This window comes from Sciurus carolinensis, chromosome 7 (assembly GCF_902686445.1).
Source record: "Sciurus carolinensis chromosome 7, mSciCar1.2, whole genome shotgun sequence".
NCBI lineage: Eukaryota > Metazoa > Chordata > Mammalia > Rodentia > Sciuridae > Sciurus > Sciurus carolinensis.
The window spans coordinates 26,842,289-26,865,198 of NC_062219.1; the positions used below are offsets into that span (position 1 = coordinate 26,842,289).

The 22,910-nt window shown below is 37.1% G+C and overlaps 1 protein-coding gene and 1 long non-coding RNA gene across 2 annotated transcripts in view; one reads left to right on the plus strand and one right to left on the minus strand.

Moving 5' to 3' along the window:
- LOC124988379 (uncharacterized) overlaps positions 1–22,910 on the plus strand; it is a 40,520-nt gene continuing 17,610 nt past the window's right edge. The window contains exon 1 of the long non-coding RNA XR_007109423.1: positions 1–149. This is a non-coding gene — a long non-coding RNA (uncharacterized LOC124988379). The remainder of the gene's footprint in view (positions 150–22,910) is intronic.
- Positions 3,701–7,897, minus strand: Smim28 (small integral membrane protein 28). The gene is made up of 2 exons (XM_047557836.1): positions 7,768–7,897; positions 3,701–4,364 (listed from the first exon to the last, which is right to left on the minus strand). The coding sequence occupies exons 1-2, from the start codon at positions 7,876–7,878 to the stop codon at positions 4,014–4,016; spliced, it is 462 nt and encodes a 153-aa protein (XP_047413792.1). The 5' UTR covers positions 7,879–7,897; the 3' UTR covers positions 3,701–4,013.

The window sequence follows — 22,910 nt, forward strand, 5'->3', positions numbered from 1 at the left end:
AGTGTGTGGGGCCCGCCATGAACGTCCCCCCTGGAGTTTTTAGCCCCCCTACATGTCCATTCAGAGCCTCCAGCTGTTCATCAATCACAACTCAGGTTTCTGTGCCTAGCACTGGCTCCTGGAGGTTGGCCTTGGGGACTTCGGCTCAGGTACGTTATGATTCTGTGTCCACCCATCCCTCTCTTCAGTTTCAGTGCCAGCAATTTGCCCTGTGACCACAATTCTCTAATAATTGATCTAAGAACAGTTGTCGATTTTCTAGTTTGTTCAGTTTATTATTAGAATCCCTTCCAAGCTCTTTTGCATGCTGGAGCCAAGAGCAGACTCATTTTCCTTTGTCTAAAATGATAAAGATACTTTCTGGTCCAGGTGAGAGAAGTTAGTGAAAATGTCTATTTCTTAGTCACTGTTGGTTATACTCCTTCCCAGTCTTAATCTTTCTTTGGCTAGAATTACTTCTTCCCAAAATACTTCTTAACTGTTAACAATTTAATTGTGGACTTTTATCAACTCTACTGTCGTTCTTGGAGTGCTAACAACCAGTGCTAGTGGTGTTTTGTGTTTGCTAGTTTGTCAATGTTTAAACAAAGACGTGCTGTTTACATGGTCTGTGGTCCGTCATTCCTGATGTCCTGCCTGCTGGTCTAGCTTTGTGAATTGAGTTGTTGCAGCTGCACTTTAGGCAGATGGCATCAGGAAAACAGTTCGTAGAGAACATTGGGCAATAAGTGACAACTCCAAGCTGCCTTTCCAGATCGAGTTCTCCCTAAACTTTTACCCACCCCTCTGTCCTCACAGAAACTTATCTATGTTTTGTATATTTTATGGTCCATTCACATTACTTAGAGTTTTATAATCACTGACTCTATTCTATTTGATGGTCTGGGTAGATTCTGATATCCATAGTTCTGCAAGTTTCCCAAGTGCTTCTATTAGGCAGTCAAGGTTGAAACCTACCTATCTTTTACAAAGGTTAGACAATAAATATGTTAGGCTTTGAAGATCATCCCCAGGCAAGTGGGCACAGTGATATTTCAATCTAACTTCATTTCTAGATACTGAAATTTGAATTCATATAATTCCATGTATCAAAAAGTATTATCTGTATGTTTTTTCAACTAGTTAAAATGTGAAACCATTCTCGTCTTGGTGGATATACAAAAACAGTTTGGAAGTGGAATTTGGCTGGTGGACTATAGTTTTTATGTGCTAGTTTACAGTTTATCTGCTTTCTTCATTTTTGTTCCCTAAGATAAAATGATTCCTTCCCCAGGTCACTGATAACAATAAGTCCTCCATGGATTACTTATTGTAAATAAATCTTATCAGGACATTTTAAAACATGGCAATGCATGTCCCTAGTAGTTGTAGACATTGTAGCAACTGGAAGGCTTTTCTCTGTATCTAGCAAGACCAGCTCAAATGGCTTAAAACAGTGAGCAAGTTGTCATTAAAATACAGACAGTTGCATGGTTAATTTAAAACTGCTCTACAATGTTATCTCTGCACATGCTTTTGGTTTTTCTATCCTATTATTTTCATTACTAATGATGAGTGAGTGATGCCTCTCATGTTGCAAATGACTATAGTAGCCCCAGACTTCACATGCAGGCACATAATATTCAGCAAAGAGGAAGAGCATGTTCTTCTATGTGTTTATTTTTATTAAGGGAAATTTTTCTAGAAAAGTCCTCCGCCCTTGAATATCTTCCCTTAGGTCCTAAGACCACATTGGTCCCAGTTGAAGGGTTTGAGGTCATCATGATTAACTGTCATGATGCACCGCTGATGTTTGGAGAGACCTAGCCTGCGTTAGGCAGGGAGTTTTACAATCCCCGAACCAAGTCAGAAATCTGATAGCAAGGAAGAAGAAGAAATGGCAATTGGGAATCAATAGTCTTCCACAGGAGTAGATTCTTAGGATTAAAAAAAAAAAAAACAAAAAACTAGCCGATGCAGTGGCACGTGCCTATAATCCCAGCTGCTTGGGAAGCTGAGGCAGGAAGATCGCAAGTTCAAAGCCAGACTCAGCAATTTAGCAAGGCTCTCAGCAACTTAGCAAGATCCTATCTCAAAAAAAAAAAAAAAAAAAAAGAAAAAAAGAACTGGAGAATGTGGCTCAGTGTCAAGGGCCCCTGGGTTTAATCCCCAGTAGCAAAACAAAAGCAAGAAACTAAAGGCTATACACTGAACTTCTCACCCCTGTTTGTTTATTCCCCTTAAAGAACATTAGAGAATTATTAAGTACAATTTCCCCTAAAAGAAACCTTATTGATTTTTTTCACCAAAATAGGTTATATTTTGCTCAAAGATACAACCATTATTTCTATCAGATTACATTTAAAAAGAAATGTATCCTATTTTTGCTTACTTTGTTGTTTTCCTAAATTTGTAATGTTGCATATCTAGCATAAAAAATCTTCACATGAAACAGTTAAAAGTCACTATTTTTTTTCATCATTTGGAATCATCAAGGTTTTGTGTAGTATGCATTTTATATTGTAGAAACAAAAACCATCTTTAAAAAATTGTGGCATTAAATAAGAATCATACATGCCATCCCTTACCTCTCTTCCCTGTCACCTCTGTGGGTTGTTTGCTTTTGTTGTTGAGGTGCTAGGGATTAAACCTAGGGCCTCACACATGCTGTGCAAGAGCTTTACCACCAAAACACATCCCTCGCCACTTTAGTAAGAGTTTTGAGACAGGCCCCCACTAAGTTGTTGAACCTGCCCTAGAACTTGGGATCCTCCAGCCGCAGCCTCCTGAGTGAGGATTGTAGATGTGTACCATGACTAGCATGATTATTTTGATACATTGTCTAAGTGGTAATACCCACCTGGACCTCCCCTTGTAAAAATCACCTAGAGAGATTTCTATCAATTCCAAGCTCCCCTGAACTTACCCTGCTGAAAGTCCTGACCCCCACCACGAGCATGGCTGAAATCCCACCTGCTTGATGTTCTTGGGGGAAAGAAATACCAAGCACAGTGAGAGCTGCTTCTGCTTAGGACAGACAGGTCAGGCTTCTGCTCCTTGATCTGCCTTCTACCCTTGTTCAGTGTTACATACTCAGCTCTAATTTTGATGTCTGTAAAGTCAGAGTTTGAATAATGTGGTTTAGAGGATCTCTTTTAGAGATAATCTGTTTTTCTTTACCTCGTGACCCAAAATGTTGACCTTTATTGTCAATGTTAAACTGATCTCCAGTGTTACTGCTGCTTGGTGAAGGCTGCCAATCCACTATGTAGTGGTGCTATTAACCAAGATAATGACAAAAAGTGATCAGATAATATATCGGAGCAGCGACTGTCTATGCTGCCACACCACTTTCAGACAACCTGCAATGTTCTAGTATGAAATGTTCCTGTGTAACATTCCTGGCACCCTCCTCTCATTCTAGGAAGCCAATCAGAAGACACTTAAGCAAGAGTGATACTACAAAGGACGTAACTGTAGAGAGGTTTATTTTTTTTTTTTTTAACTAAATATCTGTAAATGTCTGTGCTTTCATTGTTAATATTGAAATATTTCATTATTTACAACAATACCACGACAGCTCTAGAGAAGTCTTTTACTCCTTCTAGAACTCTCTATGCATCCTGAAACAGTCACACAGAAGTGAAACCACGAGACCCTGAACACCAATGCAGGGATAAAAAGGTTTATTTGGTGGCAAAGCAGTTTTCCTTGACTGGTTCAATATTCTTTTTTCTTGTCTTTCCAGGCTGGTTCCTATGGTCATTAGTAATTGGAACTCTCTTTCCTGCTCAGGGGTGGGTGTTACGCGTTTTGGGGGGAGCCCAGTCATCTTTAGAAGAGCCTGGGAAACTTTCCCCTAAGGAACTTGATCTAGGTTAACTGACATTTGTCAGGCTTTCCCCGCTCCTTGGGGAGTGTGCCTATGAATAGCAGCTTCTTGGGTCTGGCCGCCCTTCTCCCTGGGTTCTCCAGGAAAGGTGGAGGCTTGAACCTTTTCCAGGAGTAGTTCACTTTTGCTATCCAGTCCATTCTCAACACCGAAGGGCGGTGCCCAGGGCCTCTTCCCCGGGAGGATTCCTTGTGGCTTCTTCGTAGGAGGGCGGCAAACACACGGAGAGGAGGGTCCCTCCTGGACGCAGGGGCGAGTAGGGGAAATTCTGCTCCCCGCTCCAGGGCAGGCCGGGCAGGAAGTCGGGCCCTGCTCCGGCAGGAGGGCGCTCGGGGAGGTCGATGCTGAACACCTGGCCCTGCGCCCGCGGGGCCTGGCAGCGGCGGTACAGGAACAGCAGCAGAAAGGCCAGGAAAAGCAGGACCGTGGCGGGAAGGAGGATGCACAGGAACGGCTCCACGTCGGCCTGGGTGGAGCTGGCCTGCTGGGTGCCCTGGAGTTAGGAGTGAAAGTGGGTCAGCAGATGAGGGAAGGAGGCTCTCTGAGTCTCAGGCCCTGACACACCTCTTAAAGTCTTTTCTCCTGTTAACGTCGCTACACACTCTCAAAATCACCGAAATCATCCTTTATGACACTGAACTTGAGCCCATGTGAAGTAAAGTGAATTTACATGAGAAGGTGTGAATTCAGAACGTCAAACACTACATACCCATGATATCCTACAGTATTTACACGGAAGAAAAAATAATTAGAATAGATTTCAGTTGACAAATCCACCACTCCTTTGAATGGGAACTCTTTACCATTTATGGACTTATGTAGATTTAGACCAATGTTTTATTGCCCCAAAAGGATCACAAGAAACTTAAAATTCTGGAACAAAACCTCATGTGGTTATAGGATCATACCACATATAAATAATATTTGATTTCTCCTTTGATGGTGGCATTTAAATTTGATCTTGTAATATTTGTAAGGTAGATTACAGAAAGCTTTGAAATTTGAGGAAAAAGAATTACAGATAATTCTTAGGCTATCTAAAAATTATTTACTTTGTGGTATTAGTTCACAAACATAACAGTCGTTCCTGATGGAGTAATAATGTAGGCATGAATTGATGCTTCAACAGCAGGGTAGGAAAGCAATGTGAAAAAAAAATATTGTTCTCATTGTTTATGCATTTTTTTTTTTTTTTTCTTGGTACCAGGGATTGGACCGAGGGGCACTTAACCCACTGAGCCACATCCCCAGCCCTTTTAAAAATATTTTGAGGCAGATCTCCCTAAGTTACTCAGGGCCTTACCAAATTTCTGCGTCTGGCTTTAAACTTGTAATTCTCCTGCCTGAGCCTCCTGAGACATTGGGATTACAGGCATGTGCCAGGGTGCTCAGCCTATGCATTGCTTTAAATGCAGTCGTTAAGAAATAATGAAGTATTAAAAAATTTCTCTATTGTTTGAAGCATATAGTAACAAATGTAAATGCTAATATCACTACTATGGAGAAAAGAAAAACAGTTTAAAGGCTTGTAATTGTATTTAAAATAAACAAACAAAATACTAAGCTGCTCTTATTAAAAATAATACATAATAATATCTATAAGAGCTGTTTTTCTTGCCTTGATTTTGGTGGAAAGAACAAATGTTTTGCTGTCCCATCTCCTTAAGGAAATGACTTATCTACCTGTGTATATATTTTTTTATTTCCTGTAGACTTTACAATTATGTTGTTTTCACTCAAAATTAGATGCTTTTTAAAAAAATTATGAATGCTGCCAGATATTTTGTTCTTAGTGAGATATGAGTTAAGATATTCTAGCTGAAAAACAACATCAAAATTAAAGGTTTCTGAGAAGCAGAGCATCTGTGATCTCTGGGGTTTGACGGCTCTGGCTTTGAATTCTGAAGACCTTCTGACATTCCATGACCGTGGAGGGTCTCTGCCCTCTCTGGCTGGGTTTTCCCCTTTATGAAGTGGAAATAATAACATCTGTTTTTGAGGATTAGCATGAGAAATTAAGTGATTTAATGGGTGTAAAGTGCCTGGTAAATAATATGTATTTTTATGTTCAAGTCTCAGGGACTCAAATGGTCAGATTCACTAAAAGTAAAATACTAAATCAGAAGAAATCTAGAAATGTATTGATAAGACTAGAAAATTGTAACCCATTAGAACAAATAAAAAGAAATTTTTAAAAAAGACTAGAAAATTGGAGTGAATATAAAATCTGACATTACTAAATTTATATTTTAGTAAATATATATTTAAAAATATTTTGTGATATATTTTATGTTATTAAGTTATATATCTAGAGATTTTTTTGTTTTTTACACATGATTTAGTTTAATATCAGAATAATTTACTTAAAATCTATTGTGACATAATAAGGGGCTTTGATTAGAAAAGCATAAGAATGGATAAAACTAAAAACAAATTTATTATAATGAGAAATCAAATAGAAGTCAAGAGATGTAGTTTATTTTCTCCCTTAAGATCAATCATTAAATTTGTTAAAACTATTCTCTTTTAAAACAATAGCTCTTCAACCCCATTGAACATAGATTATTTTCACCGTGTAGTTTTACTTTATTATATATCAATAATTCAGGTAATAATAGTTTCTGATCAGTGTGGCCATCAAATTTTAAATTCCCTATTATAGCCCCTAAGTTCAATATGCACAGATTATTGATACTTAATATTCTATTTAAAAGATTTTATGTACAAATAGACCCTATTAATTACAATTATACCACTATGGTATGATCAATATTAGTTGAAAAAATTGGGGAAAGAAGAAAGATCACAGAACCTGCTGAAACCAGTACTTCCACTGGTTGAGTTAAATTTGTCCAAATACCAAGTGATGCTAGAAGTCTTTTAGAGACAAACAACTCTTCTTTTTACCCTGGTAAAGAGATTTCACAGAGCTATAGGACACATTTATTTTAGTATACTTAATTTGCTTTTTAAAGTATTCATCCTATTTATTAAAATGGTTGGAATTTTTTCAAAATTCAGAAGTGATATCTTTTCTAATCAAATGTTCTAATTTGTTCACTAGCCTCAAAGTTTTTTCTTAACTTTGAATATTTTTCTGATGTGTGTATTTACTCAAGGGCTTTATCATACAGGGAGTATTTTAGAGACACAGTCAATAATAAGTACCTGCTTATTATTATTCAGATGTAACTGCTGAAGGATATCTATTTTTTTTTTTTTTCCTGTAAAAGTTGGTTTTGGAGATTTTAAATACCAATCTCACTAGATTGATTTTCTAGAAAACAAAAGAATAGCTTATTTTCCTCTTTCTTGTGTGGTCAGCAGGGTCACTCATTTCTCCTCTGGTTATAAAGTTGTTTGGTTTTAGTTTCTATGAATATTTTTCTTTAATGCTACTTTGCATGGAGGCTCTGTTGGAGATCTGGCACACAAGGCAGAACAACTGCTACATTTCTTAGTGACAAACTTCCTTAACCCTCTGCTATTCTTCCTGAAGAAAGATGCTTGGTTTCTATCAAACTCTTAAAAACAGGGTTTGTTCTCCAGTTAAGACTGAAAGGAAGCCTCTTATTTCTATACAGACATTGCTTTACTGAGCAAGGAACACAGTTATAACTCTAAGGCATAAAAACTTGTTGACTCCTAGCCTCAGGGACTCTTTGATATATTTGTGCCAAGTTTTACTTATCATTGTTAAAAAAAAAAAAAAAAGACAACTTTCAAGTTACTTCCTTCAGACCATGCCAATCAGTGAACTCGTATTTTTTTTTTTATCATATCCATAATGCAAAGTGTTGCCACTAAGTTACAAGAGCTTAAAAATATAGGCATTGTTAATTTAGAAACTTTCCAAGACGCTTTTGGAGAAGAGGCTGAAGCCGTAGGTTACAGACCTGAAGCTGGGTTTCCAGAAGAGGCAGGCTTGGTTCGCTGGTTAGCCACTCATACGTCCCCCGGCCAGCATGTCCAAACTTCCTCCAGCTGCTGCTCAGCAGTCCCCGCATGGTGTCACCCAGCTGATGCCCCGGCCACCTTTCCACCCTGCTGCCTGGATTTCTACAGTGCTGCTTGCTCTTGGCCTGGATCCAGAGTAGATGTGTTCGTCTGTGTGGTCATTGGTAAACTCGTCTTCTGATGAGTGGCAACAGGGAAAAGAAACCAACCAGAGACACCTTTCAGGACTGGCTGCATTTAAATTCAGTGCCTCTGGGTTTATGTTTGTGGCCTTTATCACTAGAAGGATTGGCATCAAATATCAGCTATGGAATAGATTTCAGGTGGGAGAGTTTTCTGCATTAGCATTATTACAGTACAAAGAGGTCTTGGTGAATACAGAGCTGTTTATATTTAGATGCAACTAAGACCCTTTCCCTTCCCTTACCAAACCCCTCTCCGGGGTCATTTGATCAAGAAAAATGACCTAGGCTGAATTCTCTTTAATTATTTCTGGATTTTGCAATGCAAAATGAAGGGGTACTTGTTAGGGAAGCAAGGACCCATTAATAATATTTTACTGAATTATTTAGATGAAAGTTGCCTAATGATAAAGTTGTACAGAAGCCAGATGGACAATAAGCTTAGACTGTTGGATGGAAAGGTTGCTGATTCCAATTTTTTTAAAAAAATCAAATTACCAGTACCTAAAAAGTCTTCCTTCTGAGTTTCTTGAGAACTTTATACAATTACTGATATCCCACTTAAAATAAAAAACTTTGATTTGAACTTGATTTGCATGTTCACTGAATTAACTTGGGGATATTTAATTCAACATATGTGTTATTTAATATTTAAGACACTGTGTTAGTTCATTTCGTGCTACTATAGTGGAGTACCCGAGACTGGGTATTTTATAAAAGAAGTTCCTTTCTCACTGTCTGGGAACTAGCTGAAAACTGTGTGAAGTCTCTTTCAGGAAGGTCTAAATCTTAAGAGGGAGAATCCCCCAGGGTCTAACTATCTCCTGAAGGTTCCACCTCTTAAGACTGTTGAATTGGCGACACCTACATTTTGAAGGGGACACATTCAAATCATAGCAGACATAATGCTGAAATCCTGCTTTTAGTGAACTTCAGCTTCAAAGATTCACTCAAAGTGTTAGAACTCAACGTTGCAGCTACACACACCCTCATTAAGCACATTTCCACACAAGCAATTGCCGTGATGCTGAAATGATATCTATAAGCTGGGATCCCCTTTTTTCTTCTCTCACCTAGGACTATCATCTCCTGGCCAATAGTGTTCTAAGGATAGGTTTCAGGGTGTGGTAGACTAAATGTTCTAGCTAGGCACAAATTTCTCAAGAGTCTTCATAGTTTTCATGATCTTTGCAGAGAGTTGATAGAATTTGGTGCTTTGTTCGACTCGTTTGTGGTACAAGTTTTCACTAGGTTTCGGAAAGTATGCCCCTGTCAGTATCCCAGCATAGAATCCCTTTTTCATTTTCTCTTTCCTTTCTTATTGTGGAGTGAGCTGGTTTCAGGATTTCAATTTGAACGTTGCCTTTCTCATTGATGTGTCTCTCTTTGAAGTAAATCCTGCATTCTCACCTCTGAGACCACACCTAACCTGGCAACAATACAATATTTTGCTTTCTTTCATACCAATACTGCTGTCTCAACATGGACCATCCTTCTCGACTTTATCTACTTATTAAGATACCTTCATTTCTGGAGAAGCAAATTGGAAGCCTGGGATTAAAAGTATTAAACATGCATCTGTAACACTGACCTTCCTCCTGCAGAGAACAATTCAGACAAATTTCCTGCTTTTGTGGATCTGTTTTTTTGGGGGGCAAAAGAAACAAAATATTTATCAGATAGCGGGGCGCAGTGGCGCATGCCTGTCATCCCAGTAGCTTGGGAGGCTGAGGCAGGAGGATCAAGATTTCAAAGCCAGCCTCAGCAAAAGCAAGGCACTAAGCAACTCGGTGAGACCTCGTCCTTAAATAAAATACAAAATAGGACTGGGGATATTGATACCGCCGTTTACCAGTGACGAGTTCTGCTCCTTCTAATGTTGAAGATTGAACACTAGAGAAGCACGCCAAGGCAAGCATATTAAGCAGGTTTTATTTAAAGGTAATAATACAGACTTCTCCCGGCAGGAAGAAGGGGGCCATGGCTGATGTTCTAAAGTCCCAAGAAGTGAGTGCACCCTACATCTTTTATAGGTTAAAGTCTCTTTTGTTCTCCAGTTCTCTCCCCGCTTATCTCTCTCTCCTTCCTGCCTACTTGACAAGGCCTGGTTTTGCATTAAGTGAGAAACCATGGGCAGGGGGAGGGCCAGAGTGATTCAGGCAGGGAAGGGCCCAGGGGGCATTAATTAGCAGCTCCTGGCTTGCAGTCCATGATAAAGGCAGGTAAATTTGGTAATCAATGGGCTCTGGCAATCCTTGACATTCCATTCTCCCAGGGGCAGCCTCCAACTTCCAGAGGCAGATGGCTTCATGGCTTCATTTCCTCGAATTGACCCAATTTCCTATTTCTACACTAAGAACCTGTCCTTAATTCTGGCTTCAATATTGCTTAGTGGTCAGGTGCCCCTGAGTTCGATCCCTGGTACACCCCTCTTCTCCCCTGCCAAAAAAGATGAAAAATATATGGAGAAAAAGCAGAGAAGGAGTGGAGCCAAGGCTGAAAGGAGTACGCATTGTGAAAGTGGGAAGTTAATTAGGACCTTACAGGGGAAGTAGTATTTGAGCAAAGACCTGAGGGAGGCAAGGTACTCAGCCATTGAGCTATTGGAAGGAAGGACTTTGCATATCAAGGGGACAGTCAGTGAAAGGCCCAAGGCCAGTGGCACATGCCTTTTACTTCACCCAATGACCAGCAGGCCTGGGGGGTTGGAGCAGTGAGCTTAGAGAAATGGAGGAGATGAGTTCAGAGAAGATATGAGGAGAGTAGGAGGGCAGCAAAAAATTCTGAGCTTATTGAGTTTTGTAAGTATTTTTGTCTTTTACCCTAAGTGAAATGAAAAACAGAATTTTGAGCAGAGGAGTGACAAGATCTAGCCGCCATTTTGAAAGGAGCACTCAAGTCTCTGTTTTATGAATCGATACAAGATCAAGAGCAAAAGCAGACCAGATAGGAGTTTGTTTGTTTTTTAAAAATATATATATATATATATATATTTTTTTTTTTGGGTGCTGGGGATCGAACCCAGGGCCTTGTGCTTATAAGGCAAGCACTCTACCGACTGAGCTATCTCCCCAGCCCCCTAAAAATATTTTTAATTATAGGTGGACACAATGCCTTTTTTTGTGTGTATTTAGTTTTTTTATGTGGTGCTGGGAATTGAACCTGGTACCTCACCCATGCTAGGCAAGCACTGTACTACTGAGCCACAATCCCAGCCCAGGAGTTTTTTGGTTTTGTTTTTTATATTCACAGGAGAAATAATGGACAAGAGGAGGAGCAGTAGAGGTGGCAGATTCTAGATTTTAGTTATGTTGTAGGGGTGAAGACAACAGGATTCCTTAAAGAACTGAAGATGGTGCAAGACAAGAAATATATAGGATTCCAAGGGTTTTGGCTTGAGGAACTAGGATGCCTACTGTCATTTACAGAGAGATAATTATAGGTAGGGTAGGATTTTGCTTTTAAAGCAGAAAGAGTAAAGGTCAGGAGTTGATTAAGTTTGTGATGTGTTTGAGTTTAAAGGGAAAACACTAAATTGGAGATACTAATTGGAACTCATTGTCAGGAGATGGTATTTAAACTGAGAGACAGAATGAGATCCTCAAGAGAATAAGTGTCAATGGGATGAGGAGACAAGTGAATTGCCAGTGAGCATGTGGTGCACTGGAGTCCAAGTAAAGATGATGTTTCCAGAGGAGGGAATGACTGTCTACCCCAAAAGTCAATATACGATCATAGGAGATGATGAATGAAATTTAATGTTGATTTTTAACAAAATGTGTTGGGGTTGTGTTCATTTTTTATTTAGACAAGACCAGTTTTGATGGAGTGATTGGGAACAAACTGATTGGAATGGTTTTAAGAGAGAAAGGGAGGAGAAGAATTGGAGACAGTGAATATCAACAACTCTTGAATTCCTCAGCTTGAAAGGGCAACAGAGAAATGGTTCCGTAGCTGGACAGAGATGTAGTCAGCAGGGTTATTGTCTTTCTTTCTTTCTTTCTTTCTTTCTTTCTTTCTTTCTTTCTTTCTTTCTTTCTTTCTTTCTTTCTTTCTCTCTTAGCAGGGTTATTTTCTTTTTCTTTCTTCCTCTCTTTCTCTCTCAGCAGAGTTATTTTCTTTCTTTCCTTTTCTCTCTCCCTCTTTCTCCCTTCCTTCCTTCCTCCCTCCCTTACTCACTCACTTCCTTCCTTCCTTCCTTTCTTCCTTCCTTCCTTCCTTCTGGGAATCAAACCCAGGGCCATGTCATGCTAGGCAATCATTCCACCACTGAGCCACACCCCCAGCACTCAAGAGGGTTATGTACTCAGAACAAGTTAATAAACTACAGAGAAAATCCTTCCATTTCTAGGAATTCTTCCTAAAGAAACAATCTGCAGAGTACTCAAAAATGGAATCTGAGTATTTAAACACTGAATCTTCAAGGAATGGAAGATATATTTTGTTTTAAGACATTTTAAGATAACTTAAATGTCCATAACAATAAACAACTGGAAATTTTAAAATTTTCCATAAAATGATAAGATAGAAACATATAGAGATTATTAGCTAAAAATTATAAACATGTTCACAACATATCAGGAACTTGCCAGAAAAGTACAAAAATTTGCATGTCTCTGTAACACAGGGAAAATATCAGTGTTGCTGGGAGTGTAGCTCAGAGACGGAGCGTGTGCTTAGCATGTGTGAGGCCCTGGGCTCAATCCCTAGCACTGCAGAAAGAACAAAGGAAAAAAAGAGCCAATGTTAACAATGGTATTTTTTCTAAAGTAGGCTTATAGGTGGGTTTTAAAAATAGGATTATGATTCTTTTTGCTGATCTAGAGTTTGCAATTTTTCTGTAAATATGCTAATGTAAGTAAGAGAATAATTTCACAATTTCCCCATCCTGGAAAGTCCACATAAAAGCCACCCTGGGGTAACAGTCTGCAATTTCCTTACACCTGAATTAGAATCTATCACTATTTCTTCTGCATTCCACAGCATGTTGATTACTCTAATACTATTGCACTTATCTGATTCAGCTTTGTATTATTTCAAAAGTAAACTATTGCCAGGCACAGTGGTACATGCCTATAATCCCAGTGACTCAGGAGACGGAGGCAGGAGGATTGCAAGTTTGAGACCAGCCTGGACAAATTGGTGGGACCCTCAACAATTTAGCAAGATCCTGTTTCAAAATAAAAAGGGCTGGGACATAACTCAGGTAAAGTGCCCCTGGTTTAATCTCTAGTACCAAAAAATAAAAATAAATTGCAGGATTATTAGTTTAGAGAAGGACTTCCTGAGGAGTTGTCTCAATGGTCTCTACTATCAACTGCAACTTGTTGAGACATTTTTGGTTTAAAGAGCCAATAGCCTGGATTTATTGTAACCTCTTATAGATACGCTATTGTATTTCAACTCTAAAATCTCTGTGGATTTTAATGATCAAAAGTCTTTTTAAATTTATCTTCACAGCATGTGCTAATTAGTTTTTCACATTAAAAGGAAGAGTATTTTCTATTTCCATCAGCTTTTTAATCATCTCACATTCCCCTATTCTGAATTTTTATAGTTTGATATTAGTCATAAACACTGACTGTGATTGATCAAAAATCATATGAAGGCTGGGGTTGTGGCTCAGTGGCCGAGTGCTCGTTTAGCACATGTGAGGCCCTGGGTTCGAACCTTAACACTGCATAAAAATAAAGGTATTGTGTCCACCTACAACTAAAAAAAAAAAAAAAAAAAAAAAAAAAAAATATATATATATATATATATATATATATATATATATATATATAAATGTTTTTAAAAAAAAGTCATATGAACTGGGCTTGGTGGCCCACACCTGTAATCCTAGCAGCCTGGGAGGCTGAAGCAGCAAAAACCATGAGGCACTAAGCAACTCAGTGAGACCCTGTCTCTAAATAAAATACAAAATAGGGCTGGGATGTGGCTCAGTGGTTGAGTGCCCCCTAGTTCAATCCCCGGTACAAAAAAAAAATAAATAAATAAAAATCACATGAAATACCACTAATACTTCTCTACAAATATCAGAATGTAGACTGTTCTTTATGTTTTCTATTTAATTATTTTACCTCTCTCTTTTTTTTAAAATTAGTTGAATTCTTCACTCATTTGGCTATTTAAAAATTTTTTCTTTGAACTCAACATAGTTGATTTGCTATTAGAGTTTCAACGCTGAGATTTCCAGATTTTCTGGTTTTATTGGTTGTAGATGAGTTGGATAGGGGAGTTGGTTATATTACACGTTTTATTTTCTGGTTCAATAAAGGAGAAAAAGTCTTAAACTAATGGTCAGAGAAGATCCAAATGAACCAAAGATAACTATAAAATGATAGTTTTTTTTCTACCTTCAATTACTACACTAGTAAATACATTTGACTTTTAGTAAACTGGTCAGTGCACTGTTTCAAGATGCCATTATAAGAATTAAATAAGCTTATATTTGATTAGGGTGACAGAAAAATGAATCAGCAGCCTACAGACGGCCTGTGATGGATCACCCAGCCTCAGACTTTCATGGGCAGCCAGGAGTTCACTGAAGGGTCACGGATCTGGTCTTTGTTTTAGTTGGACCTGATAATCTGGAAGGAAAGAGACAGTTTGACCAGATCCACTGACACTACGAACTGAAAGAGGAAGATACCCCAAAGTAGTGTTTTTAAAACCAACCAAGAATGACAATCAAAAATAAATAAATAAATATACAAGCCCTTGTGGGCTAGGAGGTTTGAACAGAAAATTAAAAATTACAAGGAGGAACAATTAATATGTATATAGGGCATATATCTAAAGAAAATAAAATCAGTATGTTAAAGAGACATCTTTACTCCCATTTTCGTTACAGCCCTATTCACAGTAACCAACACATGGAAGCAGTCTGTATCCGTCAGTGCATGAATGGATGAAGAACATGTGGTATATGTGCACAATGGAATACTATTCAACCTTAAAAAAGAAAATCCTGTCATTTGCAACATGTATGAACCCAGAGGACAATATGTTAAGTGAGATAAACGAGGTACAGAAAGACAAATATCACCTCCTGTGTTTTCTTTATTCAATGTTGGGGGTGAGTTAGGGTAGGGAACACCATCACTTATTTAATATATAAATTGTCATGTATTATTAAATTATCTACTTCCCCCTTTTAAAAAACAACTCTAGGCTAAAAGGATCATTCCTATTTCACAGATTAGTAAGTCGAGGCTTGCATTAAACAGCCTTGGGGAGAAAATTACCTAGGTTTTGCAAGATTACACAATTCCAGGAGCCAGGTCTGGAGGTAAACTTCACCCCCTGTGAAGTAAAGGGACTGTGGGTGATGAAGAGGCCTGTTCCTCCTTTACTTGGTGTAGCAACCTCACTTCTTTGTACAAAAATCTAGAGATGGCAAATGTCACATGGCTATGAATAGGAGTTCTCCTATTCGCTCTTTAAAACTTGGTTTAGAATAATTTTGCAGGGGAGACCCCTCTGCTGATTAGTCTCCATCATCACTGGCCCTGGACCGTCCACTCCCACTCCCTGGACTCTCCGGTGGCCAGGGAATGCTCTCTTTGCCTCATGCAAAGTCCCACATCAGAACTGTCTGAAGGCTGTTCTCCACTAATAGAAGGCAAAGAATTGTCCTTGAAGTCATGTTCTCCCGAAGCCTAGTCAGGGCCTACATGTAATATGTATGCAAATGCTTTGGGAAGAATGAAGTCCTAGTGCCATTTTGGTGTAATCTGCATTGTTTTTTGAAAATCTTTTAACATGTACCGGACACATTACTGGGGTTCAGTGTGACATAGTGTGTGTGTGTGTATGGTGTGCACTGATCAAAACCATCCCCTATCCCCTTTGTCAAGCTCTAGCCTCTCTGCCTTCAGTTTGACATTCTTTTAGCTTCCACATATGAGAAAGAATATATAATACTTGTCTTTCTGTACTTGGCTTATTTCATTCAATAAAATGTACTCCAGTTCCATCCATTTTGTTGGAAATGACAGGATTTCATCCATCTTTATGGGTGAATAAGACTGCATTGTGTATATATACCACATTTTCTTTATCTGTTCATCTGTTGAAAAATACCTAGGTTAATTTCATATCTTACTATTGTGGATAATGGTCTAATCAACATAGGTGTGCAGTTTTTCTCTTTGTTATGCTGATTGCCTTTTCTTTAGATAGATAACCAGAAATGGGATAGCGGAATCATATGGCAGACCTAATTTTAGTCTTTTGAGGAACCTCCATAATGACTGTACTAATTTATATTCCCACCAACAATGTATAAGAGTTCCTTTGTCCCCCAACATCCTTGCCAGCATTTGTTCTTTTATTTTTCACAATAGCTTTTCTAACTGGGGTGAGATGGTATTTCTTTGTAGTTTTTTTTTTTTTTTTCTTATTGGTTCTTCTTAGTTACACATGACAGTAGAATTCATTTTGATAAAATTATACAGGCATGGGATGTGTTCTCATTGTAGTTTTGATTTGCTTTTCTTTAATAGTTTCAGAGAGCTTCAAGTCTTACCTATAGGTCTCTGATCCATTTTGAACTGATTTTTGCACAGGGTGAGATATATAGCAGTTCAAGTCTCGGTCTTCTGCCTGTGGCTGTCCAGTTTCCCCAGCACCATTTATTGAAGAGGTTCTGCTTTTCCAATGTGTGTTTTTGGCATTTTTGTTTATGATTAGTTGACTGTAGATGGGAGGGTTCGTTCCTGGACTCTATTCTATTCCATTGGTTTGTTTATGTGTTTTCATTATTATGGTTCTGTAGTATGTCTTGAAGTAAGGTATTTTGATGCTTCTACCTTTGTTCTTTTGATCAATTGTTTGGCTATTGGAGGTTTTTTGTGCTTCTATATATATTTTGGGATTTTTTTTTTCTGTGAAGAATATCATTTATGTTTTGATGAATCTGTAGATCATGTTGGATAGCATGGTCATTTTAACAATGTTATTTCTCCCAATCCATGAACATGGGAGATCTTTCCATTTTTTTTTGTTTTCAAATTATTTTATCAGAATCTTATAATTTTCATTGTAAGGTCTTTCACTTCCTTGGTTAAGTTTATTCCTAGGCATTTCATTTCTTGTAGCTATTGTGAATGGGATTAATTTTCTGTCACTTTGTTATTGGTGTGTAGTAAAGTTACAGTCCTGTATACTGTTTGTATCCTACTACTTCACTGAATTTATTTGTTCTAATAGTCTTTTAGTGGGGTCTTTAGATTTTTAACATACATAATGACATCATCTGCAACAGGCGTGAAAACTTGCAGTGTTATACTGAATAAAAGCATTGAGAGTGGCCAACTTGCCTTGTTCCTAATATTCCAGGAAATGATTTCAGCTTCTCCCCATTCAATATGATGTTGGCTATAAATTTGTCATATATAGTCTTTATTGTACTGAGGTATAATCCTTCTAACCTTATTTATTCAGCATTTTTATCATGAAGGAATGTTGAATTTTATCAAAGGGTTTTTGTGCATCTATTGAGATGAATATGTGAATTTTATCCTTCATTCTCTTGATGTGTTGTATTCAATTTATTGATTTGTATATGTCAAGCCATCCTTTCATCCTTGGGTGAAAACCAACTTGTTCATAATGAATGATCTTTTTTGATATGCTGTTGAATTAGTTTTCTACCATTTTGTTAAGAATTTTTGCTTCTATCATTCATCCCTTGATGAATCCATAAATAAATAAATAAATCCATAAATAAATCCATAGATAAATATTGATCTATTTAGATTTTTTATGTTGTCATGGTTTAATTTCGCTTGTTCACATGTGTCCAGAAATTTGTCCACTTATTCTAGGTTTTTTAATTTGTTAGTATATAATTTTACCCCAATAATCCTTTATATTTCTGTGGTATCAAGACAAATTGTAATTGTCTCCCTTCTCATCTCTGATTTTATTTATTTGGGTTTTCTCTTTTTTCCTTGACTGATCTAGGTAAAAGTTTATTGATTTTGTTTATCTTTTCAAAAACCCAGCTCTATTTCACTGATATTTTGCATTGTTTTTATTCTCTTTAGTTTTTTATTCTCTTTAGTTTATATTCCTCTGATCTTTCTTATTTCCTTCCACTAATTTTGTCTTTTGTTTATTCTTGCATATCTAGGTCATTAGGTAACTTGAAATCTTTCATTTTTTTTTTTTTTTTTTTTTTTGGTTATAGGCAGTTGTTATTGCTCCAAACTGTCCTCAGTACTGCTTTTGCTGTATCCCATAAGTTTTGATATGTTGTTTCCATTTTCATTTGTTTTAGAAAACATTTCTGGCTTGTCTTTTTGTTTGATCCATGGTTCATTCAAAATTATGTAGTTTTAATTCACATTTCTCTAGTTGCTAGAGAAGTTGAATGTTTTTTCATGTATTTGTTGAACAATAGTAATTCTTCTGTGAAGTACTGTTCAGTTTCTTTGCTTGTTTATTGATTGGGTTATTTATTTATTTATTTATTTGTTTTAAGTTTTTTGAGTTCACTTTCATTTTTTATTTCTTCTTCATGAAATATTTTACTAAGTATGTTTTATAGCACAGATTTTCTAGTTGTAAATTCTTTTAACTTTTTTTTTATCATGGAAGATTTTTATTTCATTGTCAACTCAGGTTTAATTGTGCTGTGTAGAGTATTCTTGGCTGGCATCTATTTTCTTTCAGAGCTTGGTATATATTATCCCAAGACCACCTGGCTTTGAATGTCTGGGTTGAGAAATTACCTAAGATGTGGACTGGTTTTTCTCTAAATATCACCCACCATTTTTCTCTGGCAGCCTTTAAAAAATCTATCATTCTGTAAGGTATTTTCATAATAATGTACCTTTGTGTGAGTCTGTTGTAATTTTGTATATCTGTGGTCCTGTAAGCATCCTGTATTTGATTTTCCATTTCATTATTTAAGTTTGGGAATTTTTCTGATATTATTTCATTGAAAAGATTGTGCATTCCTTTCATTTGTATCTGTAAACCTTCATCTATCCCCATAAATCTTAAATATAGCCTTTTCAGGTTATCCCATATTTCTTGGAAATTCTGTTCATGGTCTCTTAACATCTTTTCTCCATGGTCAACTTTATTTTCATGATTATATATTTTGTCTTCATTGGCTGAAACTCTATATTCCAAATGTTTTATTCTGTTGATGATGCTTTCCATTGAATTTTAAAGTTGGTTTATTGATTCCTTCATTTTGAGGATTTCTGCTTGATTTTTTTTTCAGAATCTCTATCTCTTTATTAAAGTGAGTTTTCACTTCCTATATTTTCTCTTTGATTTTACTCCTTATATCATCCTTTACTTTGCAGATCAATCCAACTATGTACATTCTAAACTCCTTCTGTGACATTTCTTCCATTGTGGTGTCAATGGATTCTGTTATTGAAGTATCTAGGTTTGTTTGGGATGATTGTTCCCTTGCTTTTTCATGTTGTTTGTTTGTCTACCTATCTAACAGTATGGATCTAAGATAGTAGAGTTTCTAAACTGTGGATTTACAGTGTCCCTGAATGTTTCCAGCACTTCCCCATCTAGGGGGAGGCAATTAAAAATTATAATCATTGCAAACAATATATAGCATTAAACCAAATAGTTCCTGCTATGACATCTACAATATTAATTGTCATAACAAATGGAATAATATGACCAATCATTGCCTACAATGAAAACAATAAGTTTGCAAAATCATTGATGATGGGCAGGGAGAGAACAGAAGTGATGTAGAATTTGATGTTTACGAGGGAAGAAGAGAGAAGATAGAAGTAAAAAATGAAAGCAAGAGTAAATTAGAATCATGCTAAGTGAGATAAGCCAATCTCAAAAAACCAAAGGACGAATGATATCGCTAATAAGTGGATGATGACACATAATGGGGAGTGGGAGGGGTTAGTGTTAGGGTTAGAGTTAGGGTTAGGGAGGGGGGCAAGAATGGAGGAAGGAAGGACTGTATAGAGGGAAAAGAGGGGTGGGAGGGGTGGGAGGGGAAGGGAAAAAAGAATGAATCAAACAACATTACCCTATGTAAATTTATGATTACACAAATAGTATGCCTTTACGCCATGTACAAACAGAGAAACAACATGTATCCCATTTGTTTACAATAAAAAAATAATAATAAAATTAAAAAAAAAAGAGTAAATTAGACCAGAGACCCTGCACCAAATAGAAGACAAAGTAGGCCTGAATCTTCATCATGTTGGTTTAGGAACAGACTTCCTTAACAAGACTCCCAAAGCACAAGAAATCAAAACAAGAATCAATAAATAGGATGAATTCAAGCTAAAAAGCTTTTCTCAGCAAAGGATACAATCAATAATGTGAAAAAATAACCTACAGACTGAGAGAAAATCTTTTCCACATGTACTTCAGATAGAGCACTAATCTCCAAAATTTATAAAGAACTTTAAAATCTTCACACCAAAAATACAAAGAACCCAGTCAATAAATGGGCCACGGAACTGGACAGACACTCTACAGGAGAATATATACAGGCAATTAATAAATATATTAAAAAAGTGTTCAACATTTCTAGTAATTAGAGAAATGAAAATTAAAACAACTCTAAGATTTCATCTAACTCCAATTAGAATGGCTATTATCAGGAACACAAACAATAATAGATATCGGCATGGATGTGGGGGAAAAGGCACACTTTTACATTGCTGGTGGAGTTGCAAATTGGTGCAGTAACTCTGAAAAGCAGTATGGAGAATCCTCAGGAAACTTGGAATGGACCCACCTTTTGACCCAGTTATCCCACTCCTCAGTTTTTCCCAAAGGACTTAAAATCAGCATACTATAGATATACAGCTACATCAATGTTCATGGCAGCTCAATTCACAATAGATAAACTATGGGACAAACCTCAGTGCCCTTTAATAGATTAATGGATAAATAAAGTGTGGTACATATGCACAATGGAATATAACTCATCCATAAATAAGAATGAAATTATGGCATTTGCCAGTAAATGGATGGATCTGGAGACTATCATGCTAAGTGAAATAAGTCAATCCCAAAAAAACCAAAGGCCAAATGTTCTCTCTGATATGCAGATGCTGACTCACAATGTGGGGGGAGGAGTGGAGGTTCACCAAATTGGACAGTGGGGAAGAGAAGGGTTTGTGAATGGGAAAGACAGTAGAATGAATCAGATATAACTTTTGTATGTTCATATGTGAATACACAACCAGTGAAAGTCCACATCATGTACAACCACAAGAATGGAAAGTTATACTTTATGATATGTCAAAACACATTATACTGTCATGTATAACTAATAATACATGGATGGAATTGGAGAATATCATGCTAAGTGAAATAAGCCAATCCCAAAAAACCAAAGGCTGGATGTTTCCCCTGATAAGTGGATGATGATACATAATGGGGGTGGGGGGGTGGGGGGTGAGAGAAGAATGGAGGAACTTAGATTACTTAGAGGGAAATGAGAGGGAGGGGAGTATGAAAGATGGTGGAATGAGACAGACATCATTACCCTATGTACATGTATGATTACATGAATGGTATGAATGTACTTTGTGCCCAACCATAGAAATGAGGAGTTATACCCCGTTTGTGTACAATGAATCAAAATGCAGTCTGTAAAAATAAAAAAATAATTAAAAAAGGAAGACTTCTGAATCATTCCGGTTCAATTCCTTCCTTTTATAGCTGAGGAACCTGAAACTCTGTGAGTGGTGTTAGAAGTAGAGTGCATTTTGTAACACTGGAAATTCTGTAAGTGGAACACCTATTTTTTCCCTGTCAAAAACACTCCCAAGTGTGACATTTCTCACTATTAGATATGGTCCTATGAACTGACTATCCTGGGGCATATTTATAATTTTTGTTAATTTATATAAGTAAAATCTTAGATTGAGGTATGTCTGTGTGGGAATGGCATTAAGGTTGATTTTTATAAAAAATGAAAGGTTTAGGTATTGTGTTTGGTTACCGCTATATGCTGTATAATTTCCAACAGGTGATTTAGAAATATATTTGTATACTCTAGGGAATTGCTATTGAAATACAGAGGGGCATGGAATTAATAGTAAGTTCATGGTCCAATTTATCCAGATGAAAGCCTTTGGATTGAAATGTGCATTATTTAACACTCCTATTCTTTGACATACAATTGGGATCCTGGTGATTTAATTTGAGAACATTGGATTTAAAATGTCAAGTTTAGTTCTACACTCCCACTTTAAGACTCATTCCTTTAAAAAGCAATATGTAAAATTAAATTTTCTGGATTTTACATTTCTATTTCTTGCTTTTATATCATTTGATAAACTTTGCAGATATTTCTAAAGGTCCTATTGGTAAATCTCCCTTACAAACAGATAATCGTTATTATAATGTCATGAGCATCAATATTGCATTGAAATTTGAAAACCCCTTACCCCACTCACTTAATTATAGGATACTAGAATTTAGAGGATTCTTGTTGTGGAGTTTAAGTTCAAGGCCTCAAATTCTGAATTAACCACAAAGTATGTAGTACAGGGCCTCTACTACTTGGCAATATTTTTACCTCGACTATTGATCAAATGTTGTTATTGGGTAGCCAGTAAGTTCTAGGCATTATCATGTGTCCCTTACCAAAGAAGCTTATAAGCATGTGGGAGACAGACCAGTAAATCACAGAAGTCAATATGAAGCACTGGGCAGTGATCTGCTCAAAGAACAACTGCAAGTCCAGCGAGGGCCTCTGAGTCAGATCTGGATGTGAAGAATGGTCTTCTGGAATAAGTATGCAATCAGCTCCTCCAACTCCTTTTCAACATCCACCACTTCCTTTCAATCCTCTGCCAACCCCTTGTCTTTTATCTTGGACTCAATTTTCCATTAAGAAACAGCTATTAAGCAAAAATATTTCACTC

Bases quoted from the DNA above. Each gene is read 5' to 3' on its own strand.
- Smim28 (XM_047557836.1), bottom strand. From the start codon at position 7,878: ATGCGGGGACTGCTGAGCAGCAGCTGGAGGAAGTTTGGACATGCTGGC. The intron at 4,365-7,767 runs GTCTGTAACCTA...TCCTAACTCCAG, and splicing joins TTCTGGAAACCCAGCTTCAG to GGCACCCAGCAGGCCAGCTC.